Source organism: Papilio polytes, unplaced genomic scaffold (genome assembly GCF_000836215.1).
Source record: "Papilio polytes unplaced genomic scaffold, Ppol_1.0 DF823510.1, whole genome shotgun sequence".
NCBI classification, from domain to species: domain Eukaryota; kingdom Metazoa; phylum Arthropoda; class Insecta; order Lepidoptera; family Papilionidae; genus Papilio; species Papilio polytes.
In genome coordinates, this window is record NW_013525694.1 from 2,249,591 (window position 1) to 2,265,483 (window position 15,893).

The following is a 15,893-nucleotide window of genomic DNA, read 5'->3' on the forward strand; positions in this document are numbered from 1 at the left end:
TTAATAAAATAATACTACTAGTCTTTTACATTTTATACAAACAAGAAGTTGTTATATTTGAAACCCAAGCTACTTGGAGCTTCGGGCGGTGTCTAGTATTAAAAACAGCAGCAAATATTTAGGCTTAAATTTAACGTCTACTTCTATTTGTAAGAAGATTCTGTGATGCAGTACGTCTTTAATATTTTACATGCTTTTTAATTTTGTACAAAATAAAGTCAATTCTTACTTATATACAAGTAAATTACTTTTTCGACAAAGAGCTTTCTTTATTAATTCTTTTTTAATTAAACTTAACGCCTTTTAAAATATTATAGCAAAGTGGAAACAAGTAAATTTTCAGCTCTTGATAAAACAACCAAAAGGCGTTACGCTATTTCATCTTATTTACAATAAGTTGTTGCATGCTATTTTAAATAGACTCAGCAGAATTTATTCTATGACAGAAAAACAGTCGAAAAGTCCAATCACTTTCGATGTCTACATTAGAGGTATTGCTCGGGTCCTGACGTATACAGTCGTTGGAAGTATAATTAACATATTTTACGGTTAAAGAAATAACGCATGTTATCTCTCCGTTTTTAAACTTGAACATGATTTGAATTCTAAACTAAACTATAATCTCTTTTATAATTTTTCCAGCTCCGATCATCATCACGGTTTAGGAAACATGTTATTCAGACAGGTTCACGTCACATCAGGTAAACAATTACTTTGCCTCTGTTACATGAAACAAAAGAGTACACAGTGTTATCATTGTTTACTTCATAAGAAAGTCGTAGGAGCATATTACTTATGCATTTACTAATATGTGTTATGATGTAAAATGAATTTTAATACTACTAATGAGTTTAACGTCACGTTACCAAGGCTATCCGCGAGCGGTCGCTGGTATTGGGGACGGTTTTGCGGCAAGCGGGCTCGCGTCACTTAGCGCCTGCACTTAACGCTGACCCTGAACCATTGTCGCAATGAATAAATAATGATATTCACTTGTGAAAAAACCAACCAACGAAAACTTATTTTTATACACACAACCGCCAGTTCGCATTGCTGATACATGTTTCTTATCAACATTATTTGTCTAATGAAATGTTGAAATTTTCGAAAGTGAATTTAGAAATTTGTTTTTGTTGTGATTGATAGTTGAGTTCACAATATTTATGTAAATGTTTCAGCGACAGGAAAGTTAATAAATGTTGTCTTTTAATACTTTGGGTTACCTATTAATTATGCATGAATGCAAAATATCTTAAAGGTGTGTCCATAAGATATAGTAAACCGTTTTTATCGATTTAATCCGGTTTGTTATTAGTTAAATTCAAAGAAAACTATCTTAAATCTTATCAGATTTAGATTATCTGATTTTGTTATCTAGAATAAAAATTCTGCATAGATTTTTGCAATGTAAAAAGTAATTATATATTAAATACCGATGGGGTCCACTAATCATTAAAAGAAGAAGAATTATATATTTGTAAGGTTATTTAAAATAATAAAAAGCATTAATGCAACATACTTTTATTAATATTATCATCGTCAAACATCGTTTATTGGATTACAACTAACCCTTAGAACTTAAAGTATAGGAGAAATAACTACAAAATTAGAGGTTACCTTAGGTCATGTTACCTTCGGCCTGTTCAAATTAAAATACAGTGAAATGAAAAAAAGTTCTTATTGTGCTTATAAAGACATTAAGATCCATATCACAATACTTAGTCAGTTAAAGATTTTGAAAAAAAAAAACAAACTTTTATGTCTTTTGATTACAAAACGCATAATGCAGGGCAGGATTTATGGCAAGTGATTTTGTCACATGTGAGGAACATTAAAATTGGTACAGCTGTAGATAAGTCCATCTTAGGAGCACATATTTGATACAATGTTATCACTGCCACTGCTAATCATTTTAATAAATTTATATTATTATCATATATCATAACAAAAAAATTATATTATTCTACTATATGAATTTAAGTAAAACAAAACAAGTTGATTTTCTAAGAACAAAAAGAATTATTCACAAGATATTTTATAATATACAAATGGTCATACAAAGGGGCCATAAAAGAACTTAAGTTGGTAAAAAATTATAACGAAAATCTATCAGCAAACTGAAATGCCTGGTAAGTCAATCAAATTAAGTTTTACCCAAACTATGTTTACTCATCAAATTGGATTTTAGCTTCACTTAGATACTGCAGGTTAGAACAAGCTGTGTAAATAGATTTTGCTATTATGGAACAGTATGTCAAAAAAAAAATTAATTTCAATATTCTTTAAATGAGATACTTTTATATTAATCATCTGAAATCTATGTATATTCTAAACAAATAAAAATTTCTGGTATATAATTTTGTCACACTAGTTAAAAATACCCAATTTTACTGCCATACTTATATTAGCAGGACCTGGGTTTAAAATTAACCAAACATTACCAATTTTATTTCTCACACTAATCTCAAGTGTACATTTAATTAAGGTTCATTTACTTTATATGTATTTATCTTTATCTAACACTGCTAGTACCAGACTCATCCAGTGTTTACCAAAAAAGCATAGTGGCATGGAAAATGTTGGAAAAATCTCGATACAAAAAGATATTTAAACTATTGAATAACTTTCAAAATGTTCTATGGAATAAGTGAAGCTAAAATAGCAATTTAATCATGTCACACCTTTACACAACTGTTATTATTTATCTAACATCTGAAGCTCAAATATTTGATCCTTCACCTCATTTGGTAGTTGAATATAATAAATGAGGATAACCATTCTGACTTTAACCTTTTCATGTAAACAATTTTATTTTATGTATAACTATATATTTAGATATCAGTAAACAAATATTACAACAAAACTTAAACACAATAATAAAACAATTTTGGTAATTGAAACTATTTTATGAGGAATATACCATTATTTGAAAATAGTTTGTCCTTTTCAAAGATTGGTCATAAACTTGTTATTCAGTTTGAAAATCATAGAAATTATTTACGGGTAAAGAATTTCACTTTTATGCATAGTGTTGTCATAATTAACTATTTGGTTACAAAAATTGATACATATCCCATGTCAGTTTTAAGGATTTTATTAATGAATACAAATTATTATAATTAAAAAATGTCAAATCTTTAATCTAATTACTATACATGTTGTGAAATTCTTGTGTACAGATAATTTTCTAGGTTAAAGTCAGTCATTTTTACATTTGTGACACAAAATCACAAGTCTTTTTGCAATATCCTCACAACAATAACATCCAAGAGATAAATACACCTTTGTTATACAAAACACTAATGGAAAAACTGAAATGAGAGTTTCACCACTCTGCATCACCATTGGCTTTTTGGAAAACAAAATCCTTTCCACCTAAATTCATTATACCGTCTTTGAGATAGAACTTCCATCTGTTACGACTGCGGGTTATCTTATCATACTGGCAAACAACTACATTATCAGTATCAAACATGTCACCCGGCTCTTCATCTGACACATCATCTCCTGAGTTTAGGGGCTCCTCTTCCGCCCCACCACTTTCATCTCTTTCTTCTTCTTCCTCCTCCGCACGTTCCTCAGCAGATTCCTCATCCTCATCATCATCTCCACCGCCATCTTCTGAGCCGTCACCTACATTTGAACCTTCATCATCTGAGGAATCCATAGCACCATCTAAGGAAAAGGGTGCGGCATTGCTGCGGCCTCCTCCACCACCATCAAAATCATTTTGTTGCCCAGCCAGGGCAGACGTGATATGTTGCTGTAGCAATGTTGCAGCTAATTGTGGTGGTAAATTAACAGTAGCATTGATGATGTTTCCAGTCAAAACTTGGTGTAATTTGTTGCCATGTAGAGCTGCAGCAGGGATCTGTATTGTAAATGAGCGAGCCTGAGATCCCGGCACTCCCGCCTGTGGTGGCAGTGTCAGCTGCACGGCCACTTTGTGATTGGGATCCAATACTTGATGGGGTGGATGTGCACCAGGTACAGTAGGTGCTGAAGCAGCATGGCCCACTCCACTGTTCTGTTGACTTGAACTCTGTTGCGGCATGTGTGTATCAGCTCTCTTAGGAATTATATTATTACCATTAGCTTTTTGGAAAGACTGAAGTACAGGAGGTGGTGGAGGCATATAGTTCTCAACTTGTGGTGGGTCCATGGCCCCGCTTGAGGTTAGTTTCGTCTTCCATAACTGTTTTAATTCTTGTAGGACTTGCTCGTCCACACCATCGTCCAAAAAGCAATCCCGCACTCCAGCGATCACATCATCAACTACCGTGTTGTATAGTTTCAAAACAGATTGTTGACTACTTGTCATCTTGGTTGATAGTATGAAATTGTAAAAACCAAATGTAAGGGATTCCTGATTTGGAATATTCTACGATCAAAAGAATGTTTAAATGATAATTGAAGCGAAAAGAAGTTGCGATCGTTGCTCCTAATCACATCTTTACATTCAATGTCAACCAATATTCGAGTCTATACAACCATTGTGATGTAAGAATTAAACATTCTACTTAACAATCGCGGGTCGATAACGTCCACTAAGAAAAGTTCACGAAAAGGTTTAACCACTTCATAGTAGATTTTTACAAAACTATTTAACATTAATTTTGACAATTGACGACTAAAACATAACCTACAAACAAAACGCAATATTTGCCAGAGTACAAAAATTGTCTGTGGTTTCGATTCGGCGTGGATGTTGTAACACTACGACGCATGCGCGGTATGCGCGAACACAGCGCCAACGTGACTGTAGAAAACGGAAAACTTCTGTTCAATTTTTCTTCATTGCCAGATATAATAATTTGTGGTATGAATAAATTGCTGTATCTTATAGATTTTATAAATGCTTTTTAAAGGGAATACTTCTCTTGGTATTAATAATTAATTAAAGGCTATACGGCTATATTTTCATTCCCGGTCTATTAGTAAAAACTTTATGAAAATAATATAGATCACTGCCCACCGTGAGGCGATCCGGGGGCGGTAGAGTTTTTCCATTTTTTTTTCGTGTTTTGATATCTTTATCTTTTTTGCAGTTTCAGGTGGCAAATATGAATGTTTATATCGCATACAAATTGCTTATCAATTGCCGATGCAACGCCTGCCTTCAGTGATGTGACAAAAAATGTATCAAGGGAAGGTGTATAGAAGACCCGTTCAGATTTCTACGACTACATTCGTAGCGGTTATTTAAGCTCGTTAATTAAAAAGAATAGTTAAGGTTGTAATTTAACTTATTCTTTATGTATTTATGTTGGCGGTATTTTTTTAAGCAAATTAAACAAAATACAACTTCTGGTTTTAAAGTGGAATACATTGAGCGTGGTAGATTATTAGTGTCGGCCACACATGTAGTTATTGTTGATCAAAGTATAAATCGTAGTAAACTCCTATTCCACGCTTGTCTACGGTTAGGTATTTCACAGGTCAAACCGGCCCAATGTTATCACTTGGAGAAATGATTTGGTCACTAATTGCTTCTAGCAAATATTTATTTATGTTTTAAATTACTATATTTAAATGCAAGCGTTGTTACTATAATTTTCATTTCGTAAAAGCGTAGTGTGGCCGCGCTAATGTGATTTATATCAGCAGTGCAGTGAAACTAAATGCGGGCTTTAATATTGTCATTTCATGTAGATATATGTGTAAAATTAATTTAAGTAAGTGCGTTTGTGGCATAAACATTTGCAAAATATTCGTGCTATAAATTGAGGTTGGGAATGACATAATCAATTATGAAATCAAGCATCATACAGAATACAAATTTTTGCTTACATTAATACTTTTGAGATGTACTAACATTGTATTCATATATTTTCAAGATATTATGGTTTATACCTTTTTTGTAGGTGAGAAATATTTTACAAGATGTGAATTGGGTACTAGGTTTTCCCTTCCGATACTATATTTTAGCAGCTTTAACTAATTTGTTACCCGCGTTACGAATGACAGACAACCAAGTGACAAGGGTATTAGCGAATATTTACTGACTTGATTTGCCTTGTCATATTGAAATAGCTTTTCTAGGTCATTAGATCGGAAGAAAAGCTCACTGACTCTTGCTAATAAATTGCTGACGACCACCTTATTATTTAGTTAAGATGTTGCATAGTTAATTAATTTACATTGTTTCGATTTATGTTTTCAGTTTTTTGTGATATTTTACTAGAGGAAATGTGTTTTAACAGAAGTAATTTGGATATTATCTATGGTTATAGGAGTTTTGATTGGCTTCCGGTATAATAGATGTAATTTATTTATATCTTGTATTATTCTCTACCAATTCATATTTTTTAACATGGGATGTAATAATTAAAATAATATTAATGTTTATAAGTTTTTAGATGGACATAATGAAATGACTAATTGTTTATATTTAATTATTGTTTGTATTAAATTAAGGGAAGTAGGTCGCAGAAAATAAACGACAGAATCCAGGATTTAATCGTTTTGATGTATTTTACGTTTTATTTCAGCAGAACCCTACTCAGCCGGTAATGATAGTCCCTTCCGATTTCTCGTCTCGTCAAACAATAGACAAAGGATGGAGAGGGCGGATAAAAACCTGCGCTTTTCGGTCCTTTTTGGGGGTTTTTAATTAGTTTCCATTACGTAAAAACACAATGACTTGAACAACTTTTACAATGTGTATGACTTTTATTGTTTTGATAAAAAAATATAAAAAAATCGAAATGTTAGTCAAACAAATGATAGATAAATAATATCTTTTATATGATAAAATATCTTAATAGATGAAATACATTATTTTCATGACATCCATATGACTTAAGTGTTATGTTTGAGTCTCAATCAATAAAGTCTCCAAACTCGTTATAGGTAAGTGCATGGGGGCGGCCTACCCAGCGCTCACCTGTAGCATCCATCATAAAATCAATACAGGCTTTTGAGACGGGCGTTGAGAGACGACGAAATAAAGCCTCGTCAATTACATAATTTTGCATACATATATGTGAGCTATTAAAATTATCTTTTAGAAACCTTTTAGGACTCAAACTACTACCTAAAATAACCTAACTTTAGCATAGTTGTGCGTCAGATAAACCTTATCTGACGCACAACTATGCTATCGACTCTAAAACGGTCTAACTAAAATCTAAGCTACATCATTTTTAGTTACTTAAGCGGTCTTTTAGAGATTCTTCACTAAAGGATTGTCTTAGTCAAATCTTAGTGTGGCAATTAATACGTTTTCTAACAAAACATATAGCACGATGTATGTACTGTGATGCATAGAGCATGCAGTGATGCCATAAACAATTTACACGCCCCAGATAGCGTATAATTAACGTGCGACTTCAATTTCCGTTCCTTGATTTAAGCCTCGCGCGAAATTCGCTGTTCAAATGAAATGCCATTTCCAATAATTAACTATTGTTCAATAACACTATAAACAAACAATAGGTAGCACTTTTGTTGAAAAATAATATATAATAGTTCCATAAATACTTCGTTAAATTGAAATATTAATTAACGAAGTTACGTAGAACAGTTTTGCTATCGAAGAGGAAAGTTTATACGCTAATGAATCAAACCACGGATTTATTAACACAACGTTAACTAGACTAAAATTATTAAAACAATTTTAACATAAATTTGTTCAGTTTTTAGCAGTGTTATTTCCTGGTAAATTTTATGAAGTATCTTGTTCACTGAAATGTAGTTCAGTTAGATTAAATACTTCGAAAGATAAATTGTTACATTTCCGGCTGACTGATATCAGATGACATTATTAATAATTGTTAATTATTATTTTTTAAACTTATTTGGTGTTTGATGTTGCGGTTTCCGACTGTGGCGAAAAGAATAATTTCCGGAGATCAACGACTGGACCCCGAGAAAATAAATTACGTAGCAAAAACGGCGACTTACGCAGCCTAAATTCATGGGGAAAATGAATTGCCGTCGTAAAGTGAGGCTAAACATTAACGCGTTTATCAAAATATGCAATTTCTCTTAGTCAAAAGAAATATAGTAAAAATACAGCAAACGAGATACGAGAAAACATTTTAGTATAGTGATAAATGTATTCTTTGATTTACATGTTTTTGTTACATTTGAAAATATACAACTATAACAATAAACTGTAAATGCGCACCGGTGGATAAGTAAAAAAAAGTGCGTAGTGCATTAGAATTGCGACGTTAGCATAAACAAGAAAAATGCGATGCTTTTAGCAATGTTTCCGTCTTGCGAAATACATTATAAAAGGAAGGCCAGTACATTGTTGTTATAATAAAAAATAGTAAGAAACTTAAATGTTTTGGTATAAAGTTATCATCTATTCCCAAGGAAATGTTATTTAGAGGATATCTGTCTATTAATTTATCTGTGTGAAACGCTTTAAAAAAGCATAGTATTCTATTTCAATTTGGTATTAGTTTCTGTCGCGAACATCAGATAGAAACAAAATGTACCTGGATTTCAATTCATCTGAAAGCTTTCTCTGTAACAGTCAAAGGTGTATTGATGTAGCAATAGGATTGGAGGCTTTTGACAGACTAAAAAACATAAAACATCATGTGTCATACGTGTTAGTACATTCGTAGTAATCTTGGAATATTATTGTGATAAGAAGGTATGGATGGATTATGTGAAAAAGATAATATATGAAATACAGTGGTAGAGCCCGCTTTAACATCTTCGCACGAATGGGTCAGCTCGCTCGGTGTAATACCACGACCACACAGAAAACAGGCGTGAAGTGGAAGCAATTCCGCGTTTCGTCTGTCGAGTGTGGTGCCGGAGGCCTAATTTTAGTCCATTTCCCTTTCCACCCTTTCTTAAGAAGAAAGGATGGGAAGGAACAGTGGCGAACGAGCAAGCGGCCTCCTGAATTCATCGAAATGGAGAGCCACCGCTGTCCATAAATATCCGCAATTGCAGTTGCGTTGCCTACCCTTAATTGACGGAGGAGGAGATGCACATAAATAGGATATTTCCCCTTCCTATGCTTCTTCTCCACCGTTAAATCCACTTTTCCCTCCCGTTCTTTCCTCTTAGGTAAGGGTGGAAAGGGAAAGGAACTAAAATGAGGCTTAAAATTAGGTTTTAATTTCGATGTAGAAGTGCGTGCATCTTTTGGTAAAAGAGTAGGAAGTTAACTGATTAAGTACAAGTTAAAATAAATTTTCATGGATACTAAAATTAGGAATAGTGAAGTAAGGTGATAAAAGGTCGCACGAATAAGACGGAGTGATCTATCACATTATCATAGAAAAATATAAATTTAAAACGGCTTTCTTTTATTCTAAAAATATACTAAGCTGGTATATATTTACTTGACCTTTCGACGGAACTTTCCTATCTGATCTGCAGAGCTAATTATTTGCAAGATTCCTACTAGCGATAAAATCGATATTATTTACCCAGCCAATCGGGTAACTGCAACAGATTCAATGTAACTAATTTATATTTAGTGTAAAGCATTTTAAAATGTATAGTTACCATTGCTTGATTTATAACAAAACTTAAAGTTGATAAAAGTTATTTGGGTAAAATATTGAGTTAATCATTTTAACAAATTACATTTAGGGTGATCAATCATTTTACTCTATAATAGAAATAGTTGTTTGTTATTTAAGTTTCAGAGGATGTCTATATTTTACCAACAAAATGTCCCACAACACATGTTTATTAAATTGTCTCTTTGTTATAATGTTTTACAATGATTTTTTTATAAAAACACATTTCTAGTATAATTTATTCCAGCAAACACTGATATAATTCTTAAACGTAAGTGCCAGTTACGCCCTCGGTATTTTTTTTTGTCCGTGGGCGTTAAAATAAAGTTACTTTCTCGTAAGCTCTCATCGTTCATCTTTATGTGACTCGACCTTATAAAGGAGGAGTCGAAAGCGGTGATTTTATTCGACAAACAATCCCTTTTTCCATAAATTATTAAAACAGTGACATTTAAAGTACTAGAATAAGTTACTCTCACTTTTATTTGAACAGACTACTGTAATAAATTTTAAGTTTTTTTTACGCTTTTTTGTTCCAATGAAATGGATTACTGTCCACCTGCGATTCATAAAGGGTAGGTAAGGCAAGCAAAATGTGATAAAATTGTTCAATATTTTAATTTCAATATGTGCACACAAAATTATCTCGAATAGGTTTTAAAATTTAATTTACGCTCCGGGCTTATTGGTTGTTAAACTTTATGACTTTGTAAAGTATGTCTGTATTAAAATGTATTAAATTTAAACAACTTTGTCTGGTTTCTAGATTATCTAATTATATTTAGAAAGCAATCTAAGTAATAAAATAACGTCTCTCTTTTGTCTCATGCGACTTTTCCAAGTAAGATAATATATATTTTTTTTATATTTGCATACAATTTTGATTGGTTACGGTGTCTGTTTAAATTGCTTTTTTTATTAGTAAAACATTTTTTTACTAATAAATTATATACACTTGAAGATTATCACATGTCAAAATACTCGTTAATGGCAGATGCGCTCCAACTTCGCTTCGGTTCAGTCATTCAATAAACTTTGCATTGAAACGATTTGGCATTTCGGAATTCTAATCCAAGATGGCTTACAACTTCTACGGCAGATTTCGAGAAACGTATAGCTAACATTCCGCGGAACTCGGGACTTCACAGTTTGCTAAACCGTTGATAATTAATTCCTTTTCGGTTCGTCATAATGTGCATCAAATAAATTAAATCTCAAGTAGATAAGTAACGCATAGACAACATAAAAACATCAATTTAATTATTAAACAAACAAAACGTAACGGTATAGTTTATATAGAGTTGGAATGGATAACTATTAATGAAAAACTACTTCTAATGAGACCATATTAATAGTACCTACCTCCCTCCACCCTATAGATATATCTAGCTTATACACCTAAGTACGATTTCTGAAGCAATACTGTATGGGTAATGTAAAGGTACATAAACGAAAGAGATATATGCATTAATCAATGGAAAAGGAGGGCGCGGGGAGAGCTAGCACTGGAATAAAAGCAATCTTGGTGAGCAAACATAGTTGCCGCCTATATTTTCCATCGCAAACACTTCGATATCAAATAGTTTACATTTTGCGTATTCCGACCTGCTTTGCCCACTCGCCCGCGGAGCCGATACGGTTACGCAAATATTACTACATAAATATTACATCGTTTTTGATATAAGCTACTAATATATTATGTAAAATATCTACTAAACCCTATTTTTCTGTAGCATAAATCTTATGTTTATTGTTACTGAGAGTCTAATCCCAAAATACCCCTAGAATGTGTATGTTACACATGACTTGTGTTTCAGCAGATTGAATTAATTCAGAGTTCTTCTCAGACTTCTACACAGTGACAATAACAGGGTTCTATTATAATCTGTCTAACAGGATATGAGTTTAAAATAAAACACACATATTTCAACTTCTGTATTCTGCAATTAATAATTCAACGAGCCTCCTAAAGGTCGTAATTTGCCGCCAGCTCCACGGCTTATGATAAATTCTTGTCTTTATAATGTATATCTTCACACAGAAGGGACGTCTTTGATCTATTAAAGGAAATGTTTGGCTTTATTCAAGCTACCCTCATTACTTTGAATGTAAAGATGGTTTTTGGACACCTGTCCTTGTTAATGGTGTGTTTATTCTAAAATGTAGACTAACGTTGAGCCCGATTTGAATAACCCTGAATGCAAATGCAATACATTTTTGAAGGACATTTGTCGTCCTGAATGTGAAACGGCCGAAGTTAGACGTTGTCGCGAAGTTTGGTTGTTTATTTCAAGACAAAGAAATATTTCGCATTAGTTAAGAAGATTCCTTTGCCGCGTGAATTGGCTGTTTATTTTATTGGCAGGTCGACGCCTGCAGCGCTATTCATGAGCCAATTCAAGTCCTTCCTAAGCCGCAACAAAACAAGGAAATAAAGTTTGTGTTCGACGCCGTCTCCAACTTCCTTCGCTAATAGGATTGTCGGTGATATTAATTTATTTAAAGCACTCCAAAGGAAACAATTCGGTTAAATTATAAGCATTTATCATTTAATTATAAATTGAGATTAGTACACTTTGTAATATTTATGGTCAAAGTCAATAATTGATCCTTAAGATTGATCTGAAGGTTTTATTAATACACTGCATGAGAGAGAGTGGGAAATAGTTCAGTAAGGGCCCTTAATTGAATCTATAGAAATTAATCGAGATCTATCTATCGGCAAACTCAACAATCAGAGCTTTGTCGATGGATGAGCTATAATCTATACTGATATAATAAAGCGTAAACAGACATTTCATTGTTGCCTAAGATGTCAGCAATCACAGTATATTTTCGAATAACTTTTTGTTTAATAAAAAGCCCTACACTTAAGGGTGTCACGCTATAGGCGCTATATGTTTTCACACCGTTAAACATAGGGGTAAATATTTTGGATGAAAACCCTAATGTGGGAAAGGGACCATAAGTTGTTGCCAACATCAAGGAAGCAAGGTTGCCATGGTTTGTCGTCATGTCATGACATTTTGACATTTGCAATTGATAATTTGACAAATGTAGACAATAAAAAAAGCTAGTCTATAGTAAAACCGAAAATTAACAAATTCAGTTGGGTGTTGTTTTAATTTTGCCTGTTTGCTGATGTAAAATAAAGTCATCGAGTTGGGATGGGAAACCGCACGTTAATTATTTGCAGCTTGCAGCTAATAAATAGCTAATCCGCCCCCGCTCTGTACTCGTTATCTCAGATACACGATACTAGAATTAAAACCATACTAAGTTTAGATACATATATGTTTACAATTTAATAATGTGATATGATTTTAAAAACTTTAGAATAGTCAATTTTGATATAGTGAAATATATCTATACTAGTATTATAAAGAGCAAGACTTTGTTTCTTTGATTGTAATGAATTGAATTGAATTTTTAAAATCTTTTCTATTTTTAAAAAAAAATTGATAGGCTCAAAAACTACTGGGCCGATTTTAAAAATTCTTTCACCGTTAGAATGTTAATTTAAGTGTGGTAACATAGGCTATATTTTTTTAATCTTTATTACTATTTTTAAATTTCACGCGGACGGAATCGCCGGCAAAAGCTAGTAAGACATATTCTTTACAGCTTAAATATGTTATAATTAATTATATGTTCATAATATGCAATCTATTACGTAAGTTAACCTGGGTCTCTGATTTGCGGTTATGATATTAGAATCGTGAGGTTTTCCCGGTGTTTTATTTCCAGACCCAATATATTTACTCACGTACCATCAATATTCCATTAATCAAATTTGGGCTTTAATATACGTATGAATTTCTAAATTATGATTGTTTACGTTTGATTAATTTCATCGTTTATGTTTGGTGGGGATTTTTATTTATTTTCAAAATGTACTTTTTGTAATATATTCTTACACGATCAAAGTCATAGGCATAATGAGTAAAAAACCTAAAGTATCCAAAATTGCATGAAGTATTATTATTAACTAGCTGTTCCCGTGCGGCTTCATCCGCATGAAATTATAAAAAACTTTATTTTATTGTTTGCACTTGTCAAATTCTCTAAATTTATAGCCTAAAGCGTGACGTAAGTGTAGAGCTTTATATTAAAAAAGAATTATTCAAAAATACGCCACAAAGAAGTGTGTATTTACGCTTTATTATAATAGTATAGATAGACTAACAAGAGAATATCGCTACTAATCCAAAAAAAACCTTTACTTCTTTACGCTGATAATGTTTAAGATCATTTTTTTTTAATATGAAAAATAATCAGGCAACAGTTTTCATGTAGCCGACGTCTGTTTGTTCGATGTTGTAACAGGTATCGGACTACGTAACAGATGTCTTGAGGTTATTGCCACAACTTCCCTTCCTTGATTTATCACAACGCCGAAAGTCGCAAGAAATGTCACTGACAGAGACAAATGGTACACAACATTACGTAAATAATTATGTTTGTTAGAATAAAAGCCTCTGTTTCAAGAGTGTAGTTGATTGGTGAGCTTTTAGGAAAAGCACTGAATTAACTTGATTTCAGTTTACGTGTAACTTATTTATAAATTTAATTCCGGCATGAACAATAACTCCGAGAAAAGCTTAGCGACTGCAGCTGTCTCAACAAATGAGCGAATAAAAAGATTATTACGAAACAACAAGCACTTTACTAAGAGCTAAAATGTTTCAGTGTGTTTTTCAGCTTGGCTTCTATCTTTTTTGTTTTTTGTTCATTTCTTTCACATGAACAAAGCTTTCTAAATACATTGTTGGAAATGTTGGGAAAACTTTTAAAACAGCATATATAAAATCGGGTTTGGTCTTATGACTAAGCTATGAATTGAGATTGATGTGTTGAAATAAAACAACCTGCGATGTTTTTTTTTTTTTATATTATAAGGTGGCAAACGAACAAGCGGCTACCTAATCCGCCAAAATGGCGAAGCGACAAGTGCTCCTAGGCATTCGCAATAGCGTATGCGTTGCCTACCTTTAATCGACCGAGGAGGAGGAGACGCACATAAGCAGGATATTTCCTCTTCCTATGCGTCTCCTCCACCGTCAAATCCACGTTCCCTTTACATCTTATTCTTATGAGAAAAAGCATGGAAAGGAAAACAGACTAAAGTGCGGCCTCCGGCCTTTAGTCTTGCCATTGCTCTTAAATTAATTAACATTAACATCATTTTATTTTGCTTTTTTATTTATAGCTATCTCGAATATCGTCATAAAATATCATGAACAAGTATTACAAAGTTACAAAGTAATTTGTCATAACATGTTTACCCTTGTATCCAAAAAAGTGCACCGTCATACCTTAATATTACTATTATAAAAAGATGACATGGTGAAACTTGAGTTCAAAGAGTTCTTGAGATTTTCAAGTACTTGTAATTTTTTCCTCCTTTTTTTTTATTTAACACATTTAACACAAATTAGTAACTGACCATTATATTGACATAAGATTACGAAACTTCTCTTATTAACACTCTTGATGATTACCAAAAATCATTTTACAAATTTTCTTGATTTAATGTGGAAACATTTAATTGAAAAATTTAGAGTAGATGTATCGATATTTCGCATCAAGCGTACAAAAATTGTTGACGTGTGATCGATGCTTTCCCTGTATTGACATTCATTGAGACAAATGGATACAGCGTTAATACATTAAAATGACCATCTGCTGTTACTCATAAAAATTATAAATTTTTAGAATTTCAACATTATCACTGTATTTTAAACTGTCGTGATTTTAACAAATATAGTGTTCCTAAGATACGGGTTTCATACCACGATTGGATTAGAGGAACTAAAACAATCCAATCGTGGTAAGAAACGCGTATCTTACGAACATTACATTATCGCTGTAAACCGTACTATGAATGTGCCTTCTTTGTCGTTGTTACCAAGCTATCAATTTTAAGGAAATATCAAAGTGATTTAGAGCACAATACAAATTTAAATAACAATTGAATTAATATTTGATTAACGTTATCGTTTGTTCTCTATATAATTTGACTTACGGAGCTCGGATAAAACTGCACAAAGTGCTCATTATTCATTGTTATAACTTATAAAAGAGCTGATCTTGGAAAAGAAAAGTCAAAGGCGGGGAATCTCCGCTCCAAACAATCCCTTCTATTTCCATAAATTTCCATACAGTGACATTTTAAGTAGATAATGGGAAAACGTATTCCCTCTTTATACGTAATTGAGGGGATGAAATTCTTTAAAAAATGCTAAAGTATAAATCAAGTATTTCTTACAAAAGTTACTTTAACTTTTCTCTTTTTTTGAATAATTGTATTTCTCAACAAGCATAAGTTACAGTTAACTTTAACAAGAGATTAATAACATAAACAATAATGTACTAACAATAAATAGTTACAATATT

General features: G+C 32.5%; 1 protein-coding gene across 1 annotated transcript; it reads right to left on the reverse strand.

Moving 5' to 3' along the window:
• Positions 1-3,137: 3,137 nt before the first annotated feature.
• On the reverse strand, positions 3,138-4,687 carry LOC106104663 (transcription initiation factor IIA subunit 1). Its single transcript, XM_013284785.1, has one exon. The coding sequence runs from the start codon at positions 4,319-4,321 to the stop codon at positions 3,326-3,328; it is 996 nt and encodes a 331-aa protein (XP_013140239.1). The 5' UTR covers positions 4,322-4,687; the 3' UTR covers positions 3,138-3,325.
• Between the last annotated feature and the right edge of the window lie 11,206 nt (positions 4,688-15,893).